We start from the raw sequence: 26,535 nt of genomic DNA on the forward strand, positions 1-26,535 counted from the left end.
TCAGGAGTGTTAGGACTTCAAACCCACTAGTCAATAGCGGATGGGTTCGGCAGATCCTGACTCGTCCTCCTCCCGATACGCTAATCGGCTAATGAGTGACAATTGACAGCAATTGTGAGTTCATCAATCTGGCCACTGAATCCACGACCCGACCGCGACACATCCGCACTATTTTTTTTATGTGTCTAGACCCTAACTATTATCGGATAGGGCTATTTGTCCAGCAACTCCAGCCTACAGCGCAGTTGCACAAATGGCGGATTTCCAAAAAGATCGGATGAGTTTTACTTACTAATAACATTGTTAATTTTTGGATTATTTTCTTTGTATTTTACCATAACAAACAATACATTTGACAATACTAACTGTATCTTACAGAAAATTCGATTCTAAACAAATTCATTTGCATTAATTTTTTCCCTCGGAGCAACGAGATAATTGAGGTCAAATGGGAAAAAAACCGACTTCAATTTTAGGGCCTCCACCCCCCCATGGTTTGATTTTTGTAATGTAGGCGCGAGGGGGGGGGTCGGTTCATATCAGAATAGACATTTTTAATACATTTAATAACGTCACTGGACGCTGGCTTGCAACAATTCATAATATTCTGAATTTGAATGTCGCAATAGATTCACATTTACTGCGATCTTTAAGCAGGGCCCGTTCCTAGATACTCGACCGCCTGTATGAAAAAATGAATTTGCCGCCTTTTTATTCATACTTTACACTACAATTTAAATAGTCGGATTGAAAACCAACATTGCACATTGCACAATAATTATTCGAGATCGAGGTAAAAAATAGATTGATTAAAATTGAAAAATCTTAAGCACAGTACAATTTTACTAATATCTTACTAATAAACACTCGTGATCGCGAATTATTGTATTGTATTTTCCGAGGCGGCACTTGAAATTTGGTCTTTTGGCTTGCAATGCAATTGAATGCCACCGACCTAATAAGACTGAAAAAAGGCGCCGATCTATGCCGTCGTTTGTCACCTACATTACTACACACATTAATAAAAAGCGAGTTTATGATTTTTGACTTTCTGTCCGTCCGACCGTCTGTGGACACGATAACTCACTAACAGTTTCGAATTTTCCAATTCTGTTTTTACCAATAGGTAGACAATGGTCAAGGGACTAATTGATTACCTATATTTTGGTCAATATTCGTCAAACGGAAGTGACTTTGTCGCTCGTTGTCTATACCTATTGGTGCATTTTTTGGCATTGTATACCGTTTACAGTACAGTAAGTACCTATTAAATACTTTAGGCGGGTATGCATAACTTTTGCCATTTTAGAAAATATGGGAGCCATATCTACGTTCAATATAAAAATTAACTCTTTGTACAGAATGAGTGGGTATCAGTGCCACAAACTACTAAACTGAATTTTTACACTAGCTATTTATGGTAGATAAAATGCACGAGCGCGAAGAATCTAGACACTCAAGAAGTTTTTCCCATTCCCATCCTGCGTAGAAAACAAATTGTGCTAACAGGCAGCCATTTTGGTAAATTATGGAAATTTTAAACCATAAAGTATGGGAAAAGTTTAGATTTAACTTTCACACTAGCTTTCACAATTGTTCAAAATATAGAATCGTTTTTAACCATCAGTCTTTTATCTTATAGTTAAGTCTCTAAGTGTTGTCTCTCCTTAAGAAAACATAAAATATGCAAAATAGAAATGTTTATTTATTAAAACTGGAAATAAATTTGTACTTATGTTACAGACATACAATCAGAATATAGTACCTTTTTGGAGGTACAAAAGAAATGGTATATTATAATTAATTAATTACCCTATATTGAGAGACTAAGGCTAAACACATTAAAGGGCGGTCTTTCAGTTTTAAGTTAAATTTAACCGACAGATAACTGCATGCCAGTGTGAACGGTAAGATGAAAGATCAACCCCAAAAACAACCTTCACTGGAGAGGAACATTAGTACACATCTGTCTCTTTATGTGGACTTTTGTGCGTACTGTTGGTGTTATAATCCTGTGAGTCATGTGTTGATAACGTGCTGAACTGGTTCTTCTGAGTCAAACCACTGGACTCGTCGTCGTCGTCCATTTCGGCGGTCGTTAATTTCATTCTTGCCGATTCTTGAGCTTTCCTACATTACAAAAATTTACCATCAAAACTTAGACCAGCGAAAAAACCCATTAGGTACCTTTTTTGCTCCTCGAAAGCGAATTGTTCCCGCTCGTCTTCGTTGCGCTGCTTTTGTTTGCCTTTGAGGAACATAAACGCGACATACACTAGTCCCAAAACGATGGGAATAATGACCGCGATTATTATTCCTGAAGTTAAACCAGCCGTTCTCGACGAGTATTCTTGCTGACCTGTTTTTGAGTAGGAAAAATAAGACAATACAGAAAATGTTCGATTCCACACTAGCCCTAAGATACCAATATTTCTTTGCATTGCGTGTGGCATGTGGAATAGATCACTTTCCTTTCGTCAACTTGTGTTCTAAATATTTTATTAATAAACTTAACGGTACATTTACATTACAGTTGATATAAAAAGGAATTCCTATAAGTACACCTATTCCACATGCCTCAAAAATTTAAACATCGGTGACGACGCTACTTTGACTTTGAGTTACAGCTCTGTTAAGTGCCGGGTTAGCGCGTGGTTCGTATCTATTGTCGATTAAATTTGGATTTGACGAGCTTAGTTCAGCATTCGGCTCCTTCAGCCGAAATGGTAGCGAATAGACGGGGCCCTCGCTTTCGCTCCGATTGAAATTCGGTTTGTCTTTCGGTTCTGTTTCCGGGTCTTCGAGATCCCAGGCCTTGTCTTCGAAGTCAATTTCTGGTAAGCCCTCCAGCGGTTCGTGAGTTCTGTAACTTTTTTCATAACTTCGCCTCTTCTTGCTGTTACCACTGCTTGTGCTGCTGCGATCGCTTCCCACTGGACTGCGATAGGTGTATTCGTTAAATTCGTCGGATGGTGGGGTCGTTGGGCTTATGGTGCGCGAGTTTTGCATCATGGGTTCAGCTTCGTTTAGCTTTAGTCTACTGGCGGAGCGCGAGGGAGGATTAAAAAGCAAGGAGTCTTTGTTTTTATTGTAGCTGTTGAATAGACGGAAACCGGCGTACACAAGGCAAAGAACTAGTGGTATCAGTATCGCCAGCACTATTCCGCTGGTTAATCCCGCCGTTCGGGACGAATACTCTTGCTGCCCTAATTTTAGAACGCGTATTTTGAATCAAAGCAAATTAAACACAAAAAAAGTACTTACGTAAACATTCGGTGTAGCCATAAGTGGGGACGTCCCAGTAGCCTTCTGGCATGCACTCCCGCCGTTGGTCTCCTACCAGTATGAAATCCTGGTTGCATTCAAACGTCACCTTTGTTCCAGGCACAAACATAAAGTTGCTCTTTCTTCCAAATCTGGGCGTCTCCAAAACACCACACGATATAACTCTCTTTTTGTTTATCTCTTTCAAATTCAATATGGAACTTTTGTAATTCAAAGTGAAGTGGGCCAAATCCCTGTTTAAAGTAACCGCATAATCGTAGATGCACTGGGGATCGTCAAAACAAAATTTGTACGCGTTATCCCTTTCCGTCGAGATATTCCCCGGTATTATTTCTTCAGCGATCATTCGAAATTCCGGTTTAAACGTTTTATTGTTGTAGTACGAGGAGGTACGGGCGTATTCCCTGAAAAAGAGCGCTTGTCCTTTCTTGGGATCATCTTTGTCTTCCAACATCCACTTCATGCCAAATTCGTTATACAATCTCTCGTTTTCGTCCAGGGTTGTAGGCACAGATACCTGGAGGTCGTCTGGGTCAATTAAGTCGTCGTTTGGATTAAAACTCCAATTTCCGAGTAATCCTCGAGTTTTATTCTAAAAAAAAGGCAATAAATATGTACGAATTTATGAGCACTTGAAAGTGACTTACGATGTATGTCCATGGAAGGTACACTCTCGTAGTCATGTAACCTTTGTTTTCAACTACCTCTATTCCTGCACCGGAATCGAACATGACGAGCACCTCGGATTGGTTAAGAATGTATGTGGGAGTGTACACAGTGACTCCTGAAATATTAATTAAATTTCAAAGATACAGGAACTCTTGTGGCCGGTGAAGTGACAAGAACAAAAAGATCAAGAAACCATACAGTAGTTACAAAGGATTTTTCTGTACAACTTCAGAGTCAAATTAAAAAAAATGAACGCATTCACTGATTCTGTAGAGGAAACAAATTGGCTTTAGCAGGTTAAAAGTTCCTTGTGTGAACTTAGCGGGCTTTGACAAATGATTTACGTTTTACGCAACACTCAGTGCCCAAAAACAGTGTTCTTTCAAGACGTTGGTCCACCTGATATTACTACTATACTACTACTGAAAATACTGAAATTTTCTCACGTAACTGTCTATACTTTTTGACCTATCCGCAAGTGAAGTTGTCAATTTTTCAACCACGTTTTCAGATGGTTTTTCCTCAAATTATTGAAAAAATCATTTTTAGTAAAAATATAGGTTATAAAAGAACAAAACAGAATACCTTTTTTTAAGGGGTACTTTTACCGTCTAAAAATTATAAGTAGGTATCCAACGGCACAGGTTTATATTTTTATAGAGCGTAAATACAACTTAAATCATGAAAATCCGTGATATTTAATTATTCCCAGTTGCCGAAGAACATTTTGAAGACTGCATTACGTTAATTATAACTGTTCTATGGGGTGACTCTCAGAAGCGATATACTGTTTAATAAATCATCCATGGACCACGGCGCCATTTAGTGTAAATTGGCGTTCATTCAAATTATTTATATATGATTTCAATCGATTTTTTCAGAGGTACAGGATATCCAGGGTGTTCCTAAATATTATGTAAATGCGGGAGAGGCTATTTCTTTGACTTATTTTATTACTAAACTTTCATAGGCCCGCAAACGCTTAGTTCGCCGTACACTTTACAACTTAAACCTTTAATTTGTAAACATATGCAAAGACACAATTTCAAATGCGAACTGTCAAGACAAATAAAAACAAGAGATTATCCACATACATCCAGAGCCTACTGGATCATTTAAAAATTATCTGAAACTTTTACTACCACAAACAGAATTCTCTTTCTGAGAATTGGCCCAAAATTGGTATTTTTTAATTGATCTTTTGAATTCTTTTTTCTGAGCAGATTGATTAGTCGCAACAAATATTTCTTTATATACCTAATTATATATTAAATCACATCTTTCAAATTTTTGAAATGACCAGGCATTTTTATTGATTGGTATCGGCTGTCTTAGTTACCATGGATGCAATAAACAAACAATCTCCACGAATATATGGCCTCCTATTTACAAACGGCCAAAAAAAAGGTTTTTAATTTTGGTTCATGGCTAAAATTTAAAAAATATAAGTTGTGATACATCAATGTAAAAAGATGCCAAAAATTAGCATTAAGAGATACCTAGGTACATGGCATTTAAAAATACCAAATTTGGGTCAAATCTCAGAGAAGGTGGTCCAAACATTTCTTTGGCTCGTAAAAATAGCTAAAATAGGCAGTTTATTGTTTTCTATTATATTGGCCCACAGTTTTTCCTGTTCCCGATTCACTCGAAGTCCTATAACTTTTGTTCCTTTTGAGCTACCTTGCTGAAAATCAATAGCGTCTCTGAGGATCTTTAATAAACGAGAATGGGGGATCTTTGCAATTTTTCGGCAATTTAGTTTAATTCAACTGCAATTGAAGTTAGGTACGCTAACAAACGGTGACTAACAAATTTTGAATGGCGATTATCATTGAATTGTTTGACTCATAATCATTAATCAGGATATTTGGAGGCGTGCATTGTGTTGGGGAAGCGTTTGATACCGCAAGGACGCGCAGTCTAAGTGCGGCGCTCAGGCGGACTACACCTACACGTACGAATCGCATGTAAGTAAAAAATAATTATTATTTAATACTACGCGATCAAAAAAGAGTTGCTATCGAGTCACCTTGAAATTTTCGTTTACATCCGAAATCATATTTAACTTGAACTTCCAAAGGTCACTCGACGTCAATCCTTTTTGGATCACTCGTTATATTAAAATGAATCTGAGAGTGTCTGACGCGACACACTCACCATAGTACAACGAGTTGCTGAAATTTAACCAGTTTGGAAATCAATCATTTAGAACAAAAAAATTGTGGGTCATTAACTCAATTTGAGAAATTTGAAACTGAAACTGTTCAGTATCTTTGTCTTATTTGACAGATACATACAAGTTTTTTTTGTTTAAATTTGGACGTAAACCTGACGTTCTTTGACAACACTGTTTCTTGCTGAAGTACAACGCCCTGTCTACAAATTTTGGGACAAACAGTGAAACCATCCCTTACATTAACCACAATTTATAAAAATTTATTAAAAATAGATTTTGTAGAAGAGTAGTGAGGGCTTAGAGCCCCGCCCTAGCCAAAAATAGGTACTGATAGCGCAAGTAAGTATTGTTAATTTGTTACGTCCAATTATTTGCACTTCTCATAACGAAAACTAACTATATAGTGTAGTAATGAATCGAACTTGTTTTTATTTAAAAAAGAACAGGGTGTTACATTTGATTTGTGCCAAATCGGCTAATAGAGGGTACCATGTTTTTCAAATAAATCGAGGCTCGCAAACATTTTGTTTGGAATCTACCCTTAAAAAATGAAGATCCATAAGACATATTACAAAGGATGACACGTTTTTGGATAGTATAATTTTTTTAAATTCTTTCCAGAAGACCGAGCTGAGAAAAAAGTCTGATTTGGACGAAATTTGAGATGGTCTTTTAATATGCAATATGCAATTCATTTTTGAAAATTCTGATTGAAACTCTAAAGGCCTAGCCAAACCGACGCAGACATGTGGGCACGGGACTGGGAGCGGAACGGACGTGCGAATCGCCGCATCGGTATGCATACTTGCATTACATTACATTTTCGTTCACTTATATACCTGATCTTTAGTTTTATATCTAATTAACATTATTCGTTGTCACAGAATTCTATAGTTTTATTTTTAGTTAATTGCACTTCAACGTTTTTACTGTTTCTTTAAACATTTTGAAGTTGTCCAATATTGGTGTTATTGCTGTATGGACAATAAAGATTATTATTATTCATACTCCTGTACTGTATATTTGAAAAAGCAATTGTTGTTTATCCGATGAACCATACAAACCATACAGCGATTTTGAAACTCACCAATTTAACTCTCGCACACCATTTTAGAAAATGTGGCCTCCACGCAAAAGTATTACTGATGCTACATTTTCGGTAGGAAAATTCCGGCGAAAATTCATCATACACAATGCAACTAATTTCATTTAGGCCATACCTTTAACATTATGAAAAATGGCAGGCCACAAAATGTATAGGTACTTATCAATTCATTTTGCTGTATTTATACACACCACGAAACCGGTTGAAATTATACAGGGTGAACAGTTTCTCTGGAAAACTGGATACATCTTCAAAACATTTTTTTTAAAGCTTTTTATGGTATCCAAAATTATAAAATCCACTGCTGCATGGTCAAGGGGGGCAAATATTTTTAACTAGTACTTTTCATATACATATTATTAAGTAGTACAATTTTTTGAATAATTTTTCTAGTTTGATCATGTTTTTTATGTTGTCATATTCATTCTGAAAATGGCGTTTTCCATTAAAAAAGTGGCCCTCTTAGTTTTGTAGACGCACGCCACTGTAAATAAATTTTTAAGTATATAAATTTAATTAGAAATTGTTAATGTTTCCTGATACAATAAATGGCTTTGACATTAACTAATAAAAGAGTAACGTTTTTCTTTTAACGTAAACTAGTGAATTTATAAGATTAATTAAAGCACAACTATTTTCCTTAATTTCAGTTTTGCTATTAAATTTGTTTATGTAATATAATAAAAAAGAAGTGTATCTCCACTATGTAACGAAAATTAGTAGTTGCCTCCTTCACTTTGCAGAACTACGGCCACTGATCACAAATTTAAAGGACATATACTGGCGTTTTTGAAAATCACTGTATAGTGGTTTAGGTAGTAAATAGTAAGAGTAAATTAGTTTAGATTTTACTGTAGTTAGTAGTTTCTTGGTGTTTTTGGTTCAGTGTTTGTCACTCAATTTGAAATAATCGCAACTTACCTGGGAAGTGTTGGAATTTGATGGAAGGACGGTCAAAGTAAATCCTTCTCCCGTCGGCGAACACATCAAGACGATAACGCCATTGCGCTTCTTGAGGTCTCATTCTGACCTCAACAATGGTTGATAAATTACCTCTCGCAACAACCGATGTCATCTGTGTCGCCTTTACCTCTCCATAGGCATTCATATTCATTTGTTCGAACCTCGCCTGAATGTCCAACCTATTTTGGATGGTATTGCTACGAACCAGCACAAATTCCCCTTTTCCGTTGAAAGTGTAGGTGACGTCGTCGAAGGTGATAAGATGGGGATCACCGAAAACGCCCCCGACAGCCGGTGGTTGATATGCGACGCAATCTTGTGTCGGCCGTCTTTCAAATCGTACAGTTTCACAACCTACAGCTTGTTCGTGTTGCCACCTGCAGCACAGGTACTTGGGCACCATGTCGTGGAACCAATGAGAAAGTGTTGGTACTTTATTTGCCTCATTCCAAGGGAGGTATCCCAAGTTATGAGAACGATGCGGACTCGACCCCCATTGCTGATCATAAGACAACATTAGGTACAAGTTCTTATCGTAGCAACACTGCTGCTCTGAACCCTCCAACCTAAATTTTGCCAATAAGATTCACTCAAACAAGAAGTGTAGGTACTTACGTGGGCGAGGCGGTTCTCACACAATGCACGGCTCCGCGATGATATTCACATTTGGGATTGGCATCCTTGTCGCAATCAGGATCGGGCATATATCTCCCTTTATCCGACAAAGCATGTTCTAAGGTGCAAGGGCATTGGGGGAGTTCGTTGGCAAAATTTCTCAGGTATCTGTCGTTACGTATCCAATTATCGCACAAAGTATCGGGCCAATTCTGCCCGAACTCCCTTTCCCACTGAGGTGCGAAATACCAACCTAACGGTATAGGTCTACTCCAAATCAAGGGTGTTATTCTAGTCGACGTTCCTTCGATCGGAATCGGTTCGGTTAGATTAATTTGAATGAAGCCAAATTTAATGTCTGATACGTTTCTGTTGTCTCTCAGCCTAAATTCGCCTGGGGTTATGACGTGTCGACCCGTATTCATGATTCCGGTCGCAAGTTCGTCGATGTAAAGAAATTCGGGTCTTATGGTCGTCTCTCTATAACCCCATAGGGATATGCGGATGTTTGCGTTTTCGTTGGTGGTCAAATTGTATTTGACCCAAGAGATTTTAATTTCTGGAGGGTACTTTTCGTGCACCGAGTAGTCCTCAAAGAAGATTTTTTCTGCTGCTGTTGCCGGAGTTTCTAAACAGAAAGTAGTTTTTTACGCGGATATAGTAACGCAAAGTACGCGTACGTACCAACAAAGTATTTGCCTTTCCATTTGTATTTTCCGGGACCGATTGCTATCTCAAGGCGGACGTATCCTTCCACGAATAACCGTGGTTGGATGCACACCGCTCGGTTGCTGTCGACAACTGTACCAAAGATTTCGTCTTCCACATCAAACTTGCATATAATTTTATCATTCGGATCAAAGCATGGACCGGTGATGTTCACCATGGTGCCTCCCAACATGTTCCCGCTTTCAGGAGCAAACACCAGGGGTAAGTTGGCTCCGTCTGAAAATAGTGCATGTGACTAAAGGTGAACCACCCAAACCTATCTTACCAATGTCTTTGTTACAGCTTCCCACTATTATGTTTTCGTCAATTCTGAAAATGTGCCTGCCTTTGAAGCCGTTTCCCCAACCGCGCCCACTTAGATCACGGATCACGGACGCTTGGCTGTACGGCATGTACTCATAACTTCTCGTGCCATTTCCCGCATTAAATCCTATGAACGCAGGGGTACCACCTTCACCTTTCAATGTGTCGCCCAAAGCTTCAGTGTGACTAGTCCATTGCAAGTCCAAATAATTGAAAATCGCGTAAGTGAATACTTCATCGGTAGCAAGCACAAGTTGAAATGTATTCGTCTAAAATTGCATTTATAGAAAAAATAGGGCTAAAACAAGAGACCAATAGTAAAATTGAGCGTTCTTATTTGGGCACGTTTTGGGCAGCGTATCTGTCATCATCGGTGGATCAAACTGAAAATTATTCTAACTTGAAACTTGAACGTTTTCATAATTTATTATTGTAAATGAGTCAGATCTCCCTTGCTTTGAGTTTGCCCAATATACATTGTGTCCAAGATAAGGAGGGCTACTATGGGCATTCTAGAAAAGATACAAATTTAGTTACATGGGAGAAAAGTTGCGCAATCAAAGGTCTAATAATAATCAACTCATTTTTCATCGCACGTTATTTTGAAAAATATGGTTCGTCATTTTGATGTGGTCGCCGCTTTTCAGCTATAAAGAGTTCAGAGTGCTTTCCATGCGGGCTTACTTAGACACTTAGACAAAAAAATTCCTGTGGCTAGCGCAGATACCACTCGCACAGCTGCGTACGCATCTGTCCAAAATCTTTTCAGCTCTTCCTTTCATGTCTAAGTCTAAATTTGGTTCCAATCGGTTCAGCCGTTTAGCCGAAAATGAGAGTATAGACGGACCGACAGCCCGACTTCATCGAGATTTTGTTTAATTCGGATTCCTGGTGCTTCAAAACGTGTATTTCCGTAAAAAAAAAGTGGGGGTTATTCTTACTCAATGCCTTACCTCCCTTACTAACGTGCGGGTGGTAAAAAAGGCTAAAGCGCAATTAAACCATAAAGGGGCATCATTCAATTCAGAATAAAAAAGGTTTAAGAATATGTTATCGGAATATCAGGGCCGTCAGTGGCGGATTTAAATTTTTTGCGCCCCTAGGCACACCGAAACATATGCGCCCCTAGGCACACCGAAACATATGCGCCCCTCCAATAATAATCTTTAAATTTCAATCAATTTTAAGAAGTACAGTATACCTAAGATTACGATTTCACACACGTCATAACTTACATTCTCGATTATCGTTCTTACAGTTAAGTTTGTTTAAACTTACTACCAATTCCAATAATTTATTTCATAATTTTAATTAAATTTTTTTTCATTTGTAACTTGTTAGGGGACTTATTTTAAAACTTAAAATATTATCCAAAATAAATATACTGCAACCAAATGCCGCCCCCTAAAGCTGCCGCCTCTAGGCACGTGCCTAGTGTGCCTATATGTAAATCTGCCACTGAGGGCCGTATTTAAACAATGGAGTTGATGATGGTTCTGCAAAGACAAATCGTCGGATTAAAAAATTAATAACGTCACTAAGAGCATTAAAAGTTACATTGGTTTTGCTTTAGGTCAAGTATTAACAATAGAAATTCGTAAAATCGAAAAATTGAACTTTTTAAAGAAAAATTTGATTGCGCAACTTTTCTCCCATTTAACCAAATTTGTATCTCTTACCGTTTCTGGAATGTTGATAATGGGCCTCTTTATCTCTGACTTTTGAGGGGAACGAGGGCTCCCTCGTTCAGAAATAAGTCCTACAATCTTCTTTAATATTATAAACCGTTACATTATTTCAATTGTGCACTTGCACGAGTTTTAAAGGTATAATTGAGGTAACGTATCGATTCTGATCTTGAAGGGAGGTAACATTTTCAATCCTATACATCGCGAAATATCACATAAAGCCTACAAAAATGTAATCCCCATTTAAATTTAATGTAAATTTTTATCTTAAGATAGATAAAATAGAAAGAAATCTGGAATTGTGTATATAGCGATCATTTCCAACGGGAGTTCGTAAAGGCAATTCTTCGAGATTGGGCTCTTCTGTGTGTGAGCGTCTTTTTTTAAGGGCAATTTTTCGAAATCTAGCTATTGTGAACGTGAGCTTTCTTGAAACATATGTAAGCTTCTGGTGAACGAGTATTTTGAGCTGAGACCAATTTTCTGTTGGACAAGAATTTTAGGGACTGTCACAAAAATAGGTAGAAATTTTGGCACTGAGTACATACCGGATAATCGTAGAGGTAGCTATCTTAATTCGCCAAGAATGACATGCTTTTAACGTCAATTTCCCTTGGAGCAGGGGATTTAAGTGACGAAAGTATTCCCGCTTAGTGAAGTTCTTTGGGTGGTAACAATTTTAGGGGCGAATGTTGTTATAAAGATAGAGTTTAAATATTGTAGCTTTAAGGGCAATTCTTCGAGATCGAGGTGCACTAAATGTGAACTTCCCATGAAGTGTAATTAAGTTTATGTTGAACGAGTGTTCCAGCCGAGATGAACGTCACGGTCGAATATCGGGGTAAGTATTTATTGGGAGCAATTGCTTTGGGGGTGGATATATCGAGCGCTTTTTTTACAACCAAGTTCATATTCTTAATATCCATCGTCTACATTGTTAAAACAATTTTCTTTGGATTTGCTTCACCTTTTCTCTGAAAAAACTGTTCTCCATTTTAATAAATTTGGCTGTTAATTTAAAAAAAAAAACGTTTCATTAACGTATCAACTCTGATTTTCCTTTCTTTTAAAAAAAAATGTTGAAAAAGGTATCAGAGTTAACCAAGTTAATGAGTGGTAAAGGGGCCAAAACAAATAATTTTTCCTAAATAGATCAAGGGCCCAACACGCGTCGTTTGGAAGCTACGATCTAAAGATCAAAAATCTTTTCAAAATTGGAATTCAAAACTGTCACTACCTTATTAGAAAGGTGAATATATAATAAATATTAAATCGGGAATATATAAAGTTAGGCGCAAGCAGGGGCGCAAGGATTGCGGATCAAGTATTATTGGGCAAACTAAAGATATATAAAAACTAGATTTGAAGTTTCAAGTTAGTTATAAAAGGTTTCCCACGGGCAGGGCAAGTTTCAAACGAATAAGGAAAAATATTTGAAAATTTTTGGATCAATACAGGGTCATAAATCTACAATCTAAATGGCTTCTAATAATAATCTAATAGTATTAGTTATTAGATTAATGGCTTAATACTTTCATACACCGGGTAGTTTTTTTAGGGGGAGATAACCCCAAAATGTTTAAATTGCACCACCTGTCGAGTTTCGCCTTATTTTAAAGGTAATTGAAAGGGATATATTCCTTTTTCAATTACCTTTACTTTAAATAACGTGAAACTTGACAGGTGTTGCAATTTAAAAACTTGGGGGTAATCAACCCCTAAAAAAATCCCCAGTGTATGAAAGTTCTAAACCACCTAAAATGTAGTTATTATGACCCCGACATTTTCAGATTTTTTTTAACTCTTTTAAAACTTATAGGTAGTTCCATACCGTGACTTTTGGGAAATGTGCATAGGTGATAGTATGTACTAGGTGATCCGCTGATGATCACAGTTTTGCTGCCGAAACGCTACTATTTTTTCAATTTTACCTTTTTTAACTTTAAATTTTAATTCACTCACCGTATACAAAGCCTGGGGAATACCACCGGCAAAAGAAATATTCTTCCACGTAACTATAATCGCGTGCTTCGGATTGAAGGTTTCCGCACCGATCATTCCCTCCCTAATATCCCACTTAACCCGTTCCCTCATCTCAACTCCAAGCTGATCGATACGCGTCTGAAGATCTCGTTCGAGCCTAAAATAAACGCCCGGCTTTCTTCTGTCGAGATCTTCGGTGCGTAGTGACCCGATGCGGCATTTGCTGAAGAAGATTCCCATAAACGATGGGTCGTTCATCTTAGGCCAATCCTTAACGGGAAACACCAAAGGGTACGCGGGGTAATTTTCCGGCGGATCGCTGAATTCGAGGTAGCCATTGATCGAAACTCTGGTGTAGTTAAATCTGAAGCCGAAGAATGGCAGTTGGAAATTTAAATTTTTGTGCACTTGGGGACTAGATGATTGTATTGTTTTCTGCCAGTCGCCGATGTTGTCGCCGTCTCCGCCTAAATCGAAGTACCAGTACATGAACTCCTTTCGAATCTCTCTTAGTCTCTGCTCCGTTACGTAATATGGAATTCCACCTCTTTGGCTTTCTTGAGGGGGCGCGTATCGAGATGTTAGTGAGTCTAGAAAAAAGAAACGATTCTCATGTAAGTCATTTTTATTTTGTTCACCTTTTATTTTTGCTCTTGGACATTTTTACAAACACTATTGGCTAGGTCATAATAGTAAAATCAAAATATTATCTATTGACAATTCGGAGAAATTCCCCCGACGCGAGGTGTCTTTTTTGGAAATTAGAAATTTTGCTTCGGTTAATTATGAGGTAAAATCGAGTATATAAGGTGACTGCTAAAAGTGATTGACTTTTGAACATTCAATTGTACACATGATCTTTTATGAGCAACAATAAGAAATAATGTTGCGTTGTCTGTCCGTCTGTTCGTTAGCACATTTCGAAAACGAATGGACCGACTACGATGAAATTTTGCAGGTCGATTCTTTATCAAATTTTTAGATCGGACTTCTTGAAATGGCAATGTAGGCCAATAAATAAGAAAGGCCCTTTTGACATCTCCGTTAGTTATGAACCGAATTACATGAACTTCAAAATGAGCATAGTTTTAGCCATCTAATACGCCATGTTAAGCTGTAGCCATACCCAGGAGCTCGTTTGCTATACTTGTTTAATTTATTTAGTTTTAAAATTGAGCGCAATTTTTGGGTCGTCTAAAATTATGTGTGTACCATCCGTTATGCTTAAAATATGGACCGTGGGCACAGTCCAAAAAATTTCTGCAAGCTGAAATCTTGACGCAAAATTGTGAATTTGAGAGACACTATAAGCGTTTTAGAATACCATGAAGGGTAGAACGTGTGTTTTCCGCCCCTCCCCCCCTTTTTTTAAACTCCTGCGCTAAAAATATACACAGTGTACCATTTAAAATTCGAAATATACAATATTCAGAGTTCAAATTTGACATTTCGCGTCAAAATCAGCTTAAAATTATTTTTTTTAATTTTTAAAAATGGGATATTGTTTGCGTTTTGTTCGCCTGCCTGTCCGTCGCGTGTTAAAGATTTATTATAACTTTTGACGCGTACACAATGTAAAAATCTAAACACATCCGCACGGTAGGACACAAGTGACTTGGCGTATGATCAGTCGCAAAATAGCAGAGTGCGAAATCAACGAAAAAATAAGTGTTTAAAAAAATTGTATTATCCGATCGGGCCCAATTGAATCTAAACCATCCGGGGACAAAAAAAATTTAATCAAAATCCTTTCAGCCGTTTACGTGGCGTTCAGTCACAAACACACGTATGAAGAAATTTTATATATAACGATAGGCTATTATATACGACTTGCAGTAGATTATGGGGCGAAGAAAATTTTTTTAGCGGCCTGATTCGTAGCAAGGTTGTGAATTGGAAATAAACCTTTGTGTTTAACGGCATACGGTAAAGGCGCGTTCAAGACAATTAATTTGTGCACCTTGCTGACAACAAAAACTAGTACATAAATTGGGGAAAATTTAATACCGAATATAGTGGAACAGTGGTATCTTACCTCTGTGTATAAGTAACCACGATCTCGAGTATTCCTTTCTCGAATTTTGAAGCTGAACAGATTTCTATTTCATTTATTGATAAAGATCAGATCCAAGCAAGGGATTTCGATCGGCAGTTTTGAAAAGTATTGCTAAGGAGTGCGCGGGGAAACATTTGAGTAGCATTCGCTCTGTAATCGCGGTCACGTAAAGATTTGCATATGAACAAAAATTAGCGTTACGAATTTGTAAATGTTAATAGCGGTAGCAAGGGTTAGTTGAATTAAAAGTCGAATTTACGTAAATAAGTATAGTGACAAGTTTTGTTTGGGCGAGAACTAGCCAAAAGCATCGGTAAATCTGCGTAAGAACAGTTACGTCAACTGCCTCGAGCAAAGTATAAAACTTTCTATTGATTGTGATAATAGAAAAGAAGCTGGCGTTGTTTTTGGTTAACCAGCTTGCGTTCTTTTTAACCAGCCCGCATTAAATATGCACCGATCAGCATTAAATTTTGGAAAATTTCTACAAAGAAGATATCCAGCCAAAATCAAGGAAAGCAGTACAGCTCCCGGGATACGAAACCACTACATCAAATCTTCCAGAAAGTAGACACGTGAAAAATTAGATACGAGCCGTGAAAAGCACCATCCGGTGGAGGTAAGCGATTTGCTTCAATTGCAAAAAGAGGTAATTCGTCTAGTTGTTTATTAGGTTAATTTTATTTTCATTGTTTCAAAATGTAATAATAACAAATGTTTTTATTAACTTTTTGGAATTATTGCTATTCTATAAAGTATAAGGGAAAGTAAAGAAAGTTTGGTCAAAGAGACATCTGAGAATTACATAAAATCTTCTAAACATATTGGAGTATAAATTTCCAAACTTTGATTACACTTTAGGTATTGATAATTAATATGGGATATCGGTGAAAGTGGAATGATCTGAATTCTTTCTTAATTTTATACCATTTTTTACCTTAGCTAGCTGGAAGTAAAAAGTACCAAAAATGTAAATTCCACAAATATTTCAACATAGCAAGACGAAGAGATTACCAGAAGAATTTACAACACGAACCTGAGAAAATATTCAACCCTCTGCAAGATATCAATACAAATTTACACCCTTACTTGGGTCAGAATTACCACCTTTTATTTGTAACTATCCGTTACAAAATGTCATCCAAGAGTGGGGCTTTAGCGTGAGGACCGTTACAACTTCCAAATTCAACGGTAATAAGACTATTTTTGCAATTATTATTAACGAGCATGATTTTTGACTCTATCCGTCCGTTCTGTCTGACCGACCCAAAAAGCATTTTGCTGCTGTGCTTGTTAAAAAAACTATTTGTTGACTACCATTTCGATTCGTACAGACCGATTTTTTCACGCAGATACCTTATCTTATCAGTTTTGGTATTTATGCAAAAGCAATTAAACACCCCCTCACCTCTCATCAAAAAAGTTTGCATGAATCAACCATTACTCACACGCACTCGCTGCTTAATTCTGAAAAAATGAAGAGAGCAATGGATCACTTATCGCAATTGTTCAAATAGTATAGCTAGAGCTAGGCATCGTACAGGGAAACGGGACCACGTCCAAAATAAATGGACATTGAACATCAACAAAATGTGTTAGATATAATGACACGAAAAGTATAAGCGACTTGAACATTTCTAATAATCCTAATAATCAATTAGACCACACCTTGTAACTATAACAAGATGGCTGATGTGATTCATAATTTGTACATCACACGAAAAAGTACACTTACCCCAATTCGTGTAATCCGTATACTTTGCATTGGATTCGTCAACATCGTGCTGGTTTCTTGGCTTAAAAGGGGGCTGTTCATTGCGTTTAGCATCATCTGAAATCGCAGTAAAGTACCTATCAAACCGTTAGACTGCATCACACCAACCTTGGCTGTCCTGAATCGAAGGGCCAGGATGCCCGTTGTGTGTAGCCGTCAACTCCACTTCATCGTTCGGATTATGTTCCTGATCATCTTGTCCAAATACACACGGCACAGTTAGCAAAAACAAAAACACCAACTTAAATTTGCACATTTTTACTCTTTGCACTGATCATGAATTAAAAGCGCGATGATCCAAACCTACTTGCTTAAAATTACAACGTATAGGTATAACGTACTTTATCAACCTGTTCTTTATTTGTTATCGCGACTGATAAGCAGATAGGAATTAAGGTGAGTCTTTATATGAATCATAGAGCGCACGATTTTTTGGCTCGATTCACTTTTTACCATGTGAAACGTCTTGTCATGGACAGGGGGCCACTGAGGTCACTGTGGATTATGATACTCGTAGTTGAAAAGCGCTTCAGTAGTGTTAATAACAAATAACCAAGTACTAAAAATATTTTACTAAGAGTATGTGTAAGTATTTAATAGATAACGATAGGAATGTTTAATTCAAGATCATTTTTTTGTTTATTGTGTCAATACTGAAAAATGATGTCACTTTTCTCGTAATGATTTTTTCTATACATTGTTTTTATAAGAAGTTTTTTGTAGTTCGAGATGTTTCAAAAATTCGATATTGATACGTACGGCAGTTTGAGTGTTAGGTTACCACCTCAGTCTTAGCGTCCATTCATTTTGTTTTAAATAATTTTAATATTCCAATCAGTAGTATCTGGCGAATGTCGAGGAAAACTCCAGTGACGCTATGCCCAAGGTTTAGGTTTTCATAAATTTCTTTAAAAAAAATTTCAGAGTGCCATTTCTGTGTTACGACCTTTCCTAAAGTCAAATTGCGCCCTATATAGAAAATTATTCATCTATAAGAAAGTTAAAAATCCTTTCTTGACTATATTTTCAAGAATTTTAGAGGAGGGTGCTCAACAAAGAAATGGCAGGTCTGTTTTCTCAACGTTTGTGGGATTACCTGATTTAAACATTGGTATTACAGTCGCAGTTTTCAGTGCTTCTGGAAAGATACCTTGAAGAATTAATACTGTTTATTGTGTCAATACAGACACAATAATAAATAATAGTATATTATATACCGCGGAACTGAAGTAGTACTTTTAATCCCGAAGGTAAAGTGTATGGCCCGACCGAAGGGAGGGCCATAATTTACCTGAGGGATGAAGACCACTACTTCAGTCGCAAGGTATATACGATATTTTTCGTACTTCCGAAACCGAAACACTTAATATGTATGGAGTTAGAGAACGCGTTCTTTCAAAAAATCGCTGCTTAACAAGTTACCATAGGAACTGTCATCTAGGGTCATAATTTTGGTGGTGGGTGACAAAGGTGTATTTGATATTGATAAAAAGCAGCCAAAGTAGGTAAAGAAATTGATACCACCGAAATCCAAAAAACTATATGACCAGCAGTACGATGCGTTTAAGAAGTAGTGCCGCATAAAAAATGTGGAACAACCTACTGAAATTGCTTTGTTAGTAATTTCATCCTTCCGGGATTTTCGTAAAATTTAATCCCGGCGGGACAAAGAGTGACACTTCAGTACTTCAGTGAAGTTCTTACTTTAGTCCCGGAAGTACGAAAAATAATTTTAGAAGCCACTCTAACACCCCTGAAAACAGAAAAGGTCGATTAAAATTGTACCTGAGAATTCGGTTTTTTGGTCTGGGCCACCCCTCGGGATTATACTTTAACACAACCTGTAATAGTAGAATAAGCTATATGGAGGCAGTCACGAATTTTAAGGTTAGAGCATTTAGGGATAATCGGATAAAAACTATAGGCGGCGCGGCATAGTGATTTACGTCATACAGGAAATTAGATGAGCTAAGGGGATTTTGTATTCCAATTTCATAAATTAAAGTACCTAAAGTTTACGCAAGAAAAAAGTATGGTTAAGCAGTACTTTAAATGAATAGGAATAGCTTTATCTGAAGAAGGAAAGATTTAAATTAGCTGAATTTGCGGACGAATTCAAAGACGGCATCTTAGTCTGGATGCCAAACTGGGATTTTTGGCTTAACCTGGAAGTGAGGTACGCTGAAGGTTTTTTGACGGTTTTTAGTTCGTAAGGATGTCTACTTTGAGAATCCTTTTGATGCCACTCTGTCACCCTTGAACATTTTGAGCAATTCAAGATGGCGCCAAAAAATGTCTGCAAAAAATACAAAAATTAAATTTTTTAAAAATATGGGCATGTAGTACATTAATTTTAGGGGTTTTCAGCCTTCTGAATTTAAATTTTTAGTTAAAAATATGTTTGGGGGAGTTTTGGAGGAGTGGGGGGTGTTTTTGAGGGGTTGGTTTTTATATTTTTTCAATATTAACGTGTCGTACATCGATTTATATGTTTTTATGGATAAGGATCCCGAATTCCATATCAAAATGGAGGTACAGCAAGTTATTCAATGTTAAAAAAGTAAAACGACGCCGACCAGACGGCCCGAAAATAACATAAAGGGCGCGGTGCGCCGCGCCCGCGCTGCACAACATCTTTTTTCTACAACTGTCAAAAAAACGTGTCATTTTCTGACGGATTTCGAAACGACTAGATTTTTAAACGGTTAATTAATAGGTAAGGTTGCTATTGACAACGTGCGCGAAATCGTCAACAGTGAAAAAAAGTATTTCGCGCACGGGAAAAAGTTGAACTTAAACAGCAATTTAATTAACAATCGGTTCAGTTGTAGAAAAAATATTGTATATAACGCTAGCGCGAAGTTATTTCGCGCATTTGACTGATATTTTAACTCGGCTTCGCCTCGTCAAAATACCTTCAGTCTCAATGCGCGAAATTGAACTTCGCGCTCTTGTTATATAAATAACTATTTATTAAAAAGATAATAATTATAACAAGTGCGATATGTCTTTTTATAGGTTTTTTGGGGTGGAGATTACAATTTTGCTGTCAAAAAATGATTTTTGAATAAATCCTAGAAAGATATACAAGATAGCGTCAAAATTTAGAGTTAAAAAGTTTACCATTTACTCCAATACCGTTACTTAAATATCCCCATCCCACATATCCCATCTTGTAAAAAAATATACTATCTAGTCCAATATACCCCTACCTAAATATCCCCATTTATTTTTGGGAGAAATCAAAATTACTGGTTGAGAGGGAAGTATCGTTTGTTCTGTTAGAACATAACGTCTAGCAGAATGTTTTCCTCGACTGGTTCTAGTGGATGATTTAGTATTGTAATCGTAGTACCTATTTATCAAAAATTAAAATCACATCTGCTTCTCGTAAATAAGCAACAAGTTTATCAACAAAGAGTTTTAGGTAATCATCAGAAACGGTTTCTCGAACTGGCCAGTGTAACCCAAAGCATTGCACATCCATCAATTATTGTTAAAGACGGTCTAGTATTTAGTCTCATAGACTGGGAAACAGCCAGTGAATTCATAAGAACCGATTTTGTTGATGTCTCCTTCATCGATCCATCATCATTAAACATTGAAGGAGGCGCCGAAGATAGTTCGTATTTCAATACTTCCGCTACTGAAAAGACAAATGCTGCAAAAAGTTAATATTGTAACTGTGAAAATTATTACTAAAGTAACCAAAACTTTTGCTTTGATATTAGTAGAGGTATTAGGTAGTAGAATATAAGGTATTATAAGGGTATTGCAGTAAATGGTAAACTTTTCTAAATTTGGACGCTATCTTGTATATCTTTCTAGGAGTTATTTAATAATCATATTTTGACATCAAAATTGTAATCTCCACCCCAAAAAACCTATAAAAAGACGTACCCCACTTGTTATAATTATTATCTTTTTATTAAAATGATGTCGTTGTGCAGCGCGGGCGCGCGTTTTATGTTATTTTCGGGCCGTCTGTCGGCGTCGTTCTACTTTTTTAACATTGAATAACCATTTTGATATGGAATTCGGGATCCTTATCCATAAAAACATATAAATCGATGTACGACACGTTAATATTGAAAAAATATATAAACTAACCCCTTAAAAACACCCCCCACTCCTCCAAAACGCCCCCAAAAATATTTTTAACTAAAGATTTAAATTCAGAAGGCTTGAAAACCCTAAAATCGATGTGCTACATCCCATATTTTAAAAAAATTTAATTTTTATATTTTTGTAGACATTTTTGAGCGCCATCTTGAATTTCTCAAAATGCTCAAGGGTGACAGAGTGGCATCAATCGGATTCTTAAAATTGACCTACTTAGTGACCTAAAACCGCAAAAAATTTTCACCGTACCTTACTTCCAGCTTTTTCGTCTGGTTTCCAGACTATCTGGCTCACTACCGTGTACGGATGGTGCTGAAGAAAAACTAAACCACTTTTAGACCTCTTGCTAGTATATTTCAATCTACAAATCAATTTTCTCGTTCATCCTTATAAAAAGCGGAACGTCCCACATTGAGGCATGGTTTACCGATTGCTTTTTGGCAAGAAGCGCGTCAATTGTTTCCTTCTCGTGATGGCACCATTTTCGACCTTTCAAAAACTCTTGGTGTACTTCATTCGCGGACGGGATGTGGCTGTTCAGATACTGTTTTACCCTATTCCAAATATTTCCTATGTTTCTCTGCATTAACCAGTACCGTGGTATCAGTAAACACTCAACATTGGTCACGGCTACCACTCGTCTGTTAACGAAGTTTTCGCCGATGGAAAAACAAGCTGTCTCGTTTAAAAGGCAGACCTGCAATGACCGAAATACTAAATACAAGGTACTGTTTCACCTGACCTGCATAAAGTGAAGCTCTACGTTTGGGGGTAACAGTGGGTGGGTTTTGTGAGGAACGAATTCGTCTGAATCTGCACTACCAAATCTGAAATTGGTATAGTAACATATCAACAGACGAGAAGGAAATAGAAGGGGAGTGAGTGAATATACCTCGGAAGTTCACCATGAGCGGACTTCTGTACTTTACTTGTAGACACGCGTTCTTCATGCACATTAGTGATAGCACTCTCTTTATCTCGACCATACACCGGGTGATATATCTTGTAGTGAACTTTTCCATTTTTAGTGTAGTGAGTTGTGTACAAATGTTGAATAATCCTACATTGACCTTTTAATACAAAATAGACGTAGTCTTTGTTGCCAACTCCGTCGCCTCGTATGGTTTCGTCTGGTTTAAATGCGAGCATTTTGGCTAAAATACAACATTCGCGCCTTGTCATGTCGTTCCAATTTTCGAAATAGGTAAACATATCCAGGGCGCGTTGTACTTCAAACCACTGCTGCTGAACTGTAGCTTTAAGGACTATATTGAAGTCGTCCTTTAGCAAACGCAAAAATTCAGTATTGGCTAAAATGGGCGATGAAGAAGACATTCGAGAACCGCTAATCAAGGGCTTACTGCTAGTAGTGGCTGTAACTGGTCGAGGAATGTCGTGCAGAAGCGAGACCTCGCCGAGTACTGCTCCAGGTCCACGACGACCAACGTCCTGGTTTACATTTTTATCCAGCACTGGATCGTAAACGAGCTGACTCATAATTACTTCGCCGGAAACGATGAAGTAAAGTGCTTGCGCCATATGTCCCTCACGAAAAATTACTCTACCAGGTTGGTAATATGCAAAATAAGTCACCGCCGCTAGTTGGGCTTTAACGTGCTGTTGATTCCACCCTTAAGTGTCCGCTACTGCTCAGTATACCTACCGTCGGATATCTCCGGAAGCATTTCAACCCCCCAATTGCTCTATACAGATAGGCACTATCCAACTCAGTTCTCGCCTGTACTGGTTTGTTAAGAATTGCTTTGTCCTAAAAATGTAGGTGTCTTAATACCCCAAAACAGCTTATAAAGACCCTTATCGACAACGTGTTTTCGCCCTTTCGTCTTGTAAGAAGGTAAATATTCTTCTCCACAGACTCGTTTAGAATTTGATCTTCAAAGTCGTTGAGCCAGTACAAATTTTGTATAACTCGACGCACCGTTGCTTTAAATCTACATTTTGCTCTAAATTGTTTGGCCAGTACTTGTTCGGGAGTCTAACCTTAAACGCGTCGGTTAATCGAACGTATTTTGATCGGGTAACGTACCATTATAGCCATCTCACCTCGTCCACGTTTCTCACCCATTTTGATAGTAAAAAGGGTAAATGCTGACGTCTCGTGTCAACACGATTTGGAACAAATGAAATTCACGCGGAATTTTTGAAAAATATTCCGAGAAAAAATCATGGACTGAATTAGCCAAGGTTGTGGTTTGGATTTAAACGTAAATGAAGGTAGAATCGAAAACAAACAGAATTTTTGTAATTGCACAACTACACACCAAAAGTTATGGGCCTTTTATTCGGAAATACGAATTTTCGTTATTGTAGAAGTGCATCCAGAGTTCTAGGCAAGTGTATCATCGGTTTTTTTGTCTAAATTTTGTATTTTCCTTGTCAGAAATAATGGTTGTTTCATAATTTTAGTCAAATGCCCACCTGGGTCGTGATACGTTCAGTGAAAACCGTATGACGATACCACATTTCGTTCCCCAGTTAGCGAATCCTTTTTGGTGCGCCACCCTATATATACAGAGTGGCCCAACGTGAAGTATACAGAGGGCTTTTAGGGTATTAAATTTAGAGATTTTGAAAAATCCTCGAACACGTCAATTTTGTATTCGAGGGGGACAACTTTTGGAATACAAATCACGAACCCAAGTCTTCACCCCTCTACGTAGGGAGCTTATAACCCCTAAAATTTTAAATGGAATCCTGTGGCAAATGCACATTATTTGAAAGTCAATTTAATCGTGATTACTTACTAATCTGCTTTGCTTTTTAAATTCTATTGATTCGTTTCGGAGATATTCACATTTGAAATGGTTTTTTTTCTAAACCAAAACAAATGCGATCTAAGTCACCTTGTATTAAAATTTGATTTTGACGCTTCAATTTGTTTGTTAAACTTAAGTGAACCTGTCAGTTCTCCGAAACGAATCAATAGAATTTAAAAAGCAAAGCAGATTAGTAATCACGATTAAATGTGCCATTTGCGATAGGATTCCATTTAAAATTTTAGGAGTTAAGCTTCCTACGTAGAGGGGTGAAGACTTTGGTTCGTGATTTGTATTCCAAAAGTTGTTCCCCTCGAATACAAAATTGACGTGTTCGAGAATTTTTCGAACTTTTTAAATTTAATACCCTAAAAGCCCTCTGTATATTTCTCGTTGGGCCACTCTGTATTTAGCACAACCGTACTACGCCCATCGGATAGGAAGATACGTTGCAATGGCAATAGGCAGTAGGTTATTAACGAGCTCCTAGCGAGTTTATAATTTTGCGGTGTCTGTCAGTCCGTCCGTCCGTTAGAACGATAATTCATAAACGAATGGACCGATTACGATGAAATTTTGCAGGTGGATTCTTTATCAAATTTGTAGATCGGAGTTCGTGAATAAAATTAGCAATGTAGACCGAAAAATAAAGTAGGCCCTTTTGACATCTCCGTTAGTTATATGAACCGAATTGCATGAAATTCAATATGCGCATAGCTTTAGCCATATAAAGCACAATTCCCATTGTATAAAAGTATTGCACTATCTAAATCTAAAAACCTAAAGTGCAGTTTGTATGCCCCCAGTTTACTTCATTGACACGTATACCTCCGTCCCGGAACTTTTGGAACACCCTGTATACATGATTTGACCAGTAAAAGCATTTGGCGACCATTCCATTTATTGAGCATATCCGACGTTGACTCCGGCAAGTTCAACAGTGACAAGGTACAATTTCTTTTATTATTTGTGGTTTAATTATAATAAATGTAATCTTGTGAAATTGTAGTCACAATTATTGGTCTTTAAAAGCAGAGGTAATAAGTTTTAGATTTTAAAGAGTTCCATATTCAGAATTAGCATTTTTTCCAAATTTTGCTAACAAATTATTGACAATAATGAGATAGTAGTGAAAGAGAAATGAATTTAATTTATTTACCTGAGCTAGCTGGAAGTAAAAGTACACAAAAAGGTAAGTCCCAAAAGTACTTCAGCAACCTAACAAGATGAAGAAATTACAAGAAGAATTTGTATCTACTACGAGCCACACCACGAACCTGAGAAGATCGTCAACACTTTGCAAAGTAACCATCCTTTACAAGTGTGGACCGTTATAAATTGTGTTTAACAATAAATAAAGAAAACATGCTTAATTAATAATAATAATTATTATTATTATTAGGGCAAATAGGTTCAGAAAATCAAATTGTTTTAACGAATTCACCTTGAACACGCCATTTATCTTACGTTATTTAAAATGGAGTTGGTGGAAGACACTGTGGAGCGTCAAAAACTTCTACATCTATTGCCTCTGGTGGATTTGTTTAGAGTCAATTGTCGATTGTCACTGACTTTTGTGGAGATGGAAACCATTGAATTATAGCTACGTTGTTCAAGATATACCATCTTCCAGTCGTTAGAAATGGTTACCGCGTTTTAATATCTGATCCCTACTTAATTCAAAATGGAGCTGGCGAATAGCACTTTGAGCGGATACAAGGGTGAGTCACATATTTCCATCTCCAATGGTTTTGATGAAATTTTTAGATTGTTGACACGGAGTGGTAGGTCATTGCATGATTGCGATGTTGTCAGAGACGTACCATTTGCCATTGGAAAAAGTTGCCACCTTTTCATATGCGATTCCTGATTCAAAATGGAGACTACCACCACTTTGCAATGAATTACACGGGCGCGTCAAATTCTTGGCCTCCATTGGTTCTGATGGATTCAATTCACTTCGATTGTACTTCCATGATATAAATAAGCAAACATTTTCTGGTGAGTTGCCATAAGTAATTCAATCTGTACCTGTGCTAAATCTTTGTCTGCAAACCACTCCTCAAATGCACATTGCACACGACTTTATTGTTTTCTCGGGAAAACACTTTTTCTAATTAATTTGGGTGCGTAGAATCCAAATCAATTCGTACTTTTTCGATCAGACTTCTCAATCAAAAGTTATAGACTAGAAACCAATTTCGAAAACAAATTCAAAGGGCTGTAACTTTTGAACTAGTAGCCCAATCTTGGAACTGTTTGAAATTATGGATTCTACAGGCCACGT

The 26,535-nt window shown here is 37.2% G+C and overlaps 2 protein-coding genes and 1 long non-coding RNA gene across 5 annotated transcripts in view; 1 reads left to right on the plus strand and 2 right to left on the minus strand.

The window, feature by feature from the left end:
* Positions 1-26,535, plus strand: part of LOC116169750 — a 30,918-nt gene that overhangs the window by 3,319 nt on the left and 1,064 nt on the right. Inside the window, exons 7-10 of the long non-coding RNA XR_004145063.1 lie at positions 5,820-5,924; positions 6,755-6,928; positions 25,055-25,969; positions 26,016-26,249. This is a non-coding gene — a long non-coding RNA (uncharacterized LOC116169750). The remainder of the gene's footprint in view (positions 1-5,819; positions 5,925-6,754; positions 6,929-25,054; positions 25,970-26,015; positions 26,250-26,535) is intronic.
* On the minus strand, positions 1,684-17,871 carry LOC116169747 (protein mesh). 2 transcript variants are annotated; one of them, XM_031485908.1, is made up of 11 exons: positions 17,458-17,867; positions 17,311-17,406; positions 13,499-14,109; positions 9,811-10,117; positions 9,501-9,761; positions 8,817-9,444; positions 8,160-8,767; positions 3,933-4,069; positions 3,265-3,877; positions 2,188-2,359; positions 1,684-2,130 (listed from the first exon to the last, which is right to left on the minus strand). In XM_031485908.1, the coding sequence occupies exons 1-11, from the start codon at positions 17,603-17,605 to the stop codon at positions 1,956-1,958; spliced, it is 3,756 nt and encodes a 1,251-aa protein (XP_031341768.1). In that variant the 5' UTR covers positions 17,606-17,867; the 3' UTR covers positions 1,684-1,955. The 2 variants fall into 2 exon arrangements, with proteins under 2 accessions (XP_031341768.1, XP_031341767.1); XM_031485907.1 differs by lacking the exons at positions 1,684-2,130; positions 2,188-2,359 and adding an exon at positions 2,483-3,206 and having other exon boundaries at positions 17,458-17,871.
* Positions 21,639-23,717, minus strand: LOC116169748. 2 transcript variants are annotated; one of them, XM_031485910.1, is made up of 7 exons: positions 23,519-23,717; positions 23,285-23,467; positions 23,135-23,239; positions 22,833-23,088; positions 22,364-22,781; positions 22,214-22,298; positions 21,639-22,168 (listed from the first exon to the last, which is right to left on the minus strand). In XM_031485910.1, the coding sequence occupies exons 1-7, from the start codon at positions 23,555-23,557 to the stop codon at positions 21,833-21,835; spliced, it is 1,422 nt and encodes a 473-aa protein (XP_031341770.1). In that variant the 5' UTR covers positions 23,558-23,717; the 3' UTR covers positions 21,639-21,832. The 2 variants fall into 2 exon arrangements, with proteins under 2 accessions (XP_031341770.1, XP_031341769.1); XM_031485909.1 differs by having other exon boundaries at positions 22,364-23,088.

This window comes from Photinus pyralis, unplaced genomic scaffold, assembly GCF_008802855.1.
Source record: "Photinus pyralis isolate 1611_PpyrPB1 unplaced genomic scaffold, Ppyr1.3 Ppyr1.4_LG4, whole genome shotgun sequence".
In the NCBI taxonomy this organism is placed as follows: Eukaryota; Metazoa; Arthropoda; class Insecta; order Coleoptera; family Lampyridae; genus Photinus; species Photinus pyralis.

What these genes read in the sequence shown, in the direction of transcription:
- LOC116169747 (XM_031485907.1), bottom strand. Translation starts at nt 17,605, where the DNA reads ATGTGCAAATTTAAGTTGGTGTTTTTGTTTTTGCTAACTGTGCCGTGT. An exon ending in GTGAGAACCGCCTCGCCCAC is followed by an intron (nt 8,768 to 8,816) that starts GTAAGTACCTAC and finishes GGCAAAATTTAG; the next exon opens with GTTGGAGGGTTCAGAGCAGC. An exon ending in ACCTTCCATGGACATACATC is followed by an intron (nt 3,878 to 3,932) that starts GTAAGTCACTTT and finishes CCTTTTTTTTAG; the next exon opens with AATAAAACTCGAGGATTACT.
- LOC116169748 (XM_031485909.1), bottom strand. Translation starts at nt 23,557, where the DNA reads ATGGGTGAGAAACGTGGACGAGGTGAGATGGCTATAATG. An exon ending in GAGGTGAGATGGCTATAATG is followed by an intron (nt 23,468 to 23,518) that starts GTACGTTACCCG and finishes GTTTAAGGTTAG; the next exon opens with ACTCCCGAACAAGTACTGGC. An exon ending in GCTCATGGTGAACTTCCGAG is followed by an intron (nt 22,299 to 22,363) that starts GTATATTCACTC and finishes TACCAATTTCAG; the next exon opens with ATTTGGTAGTGCAGATTCAG.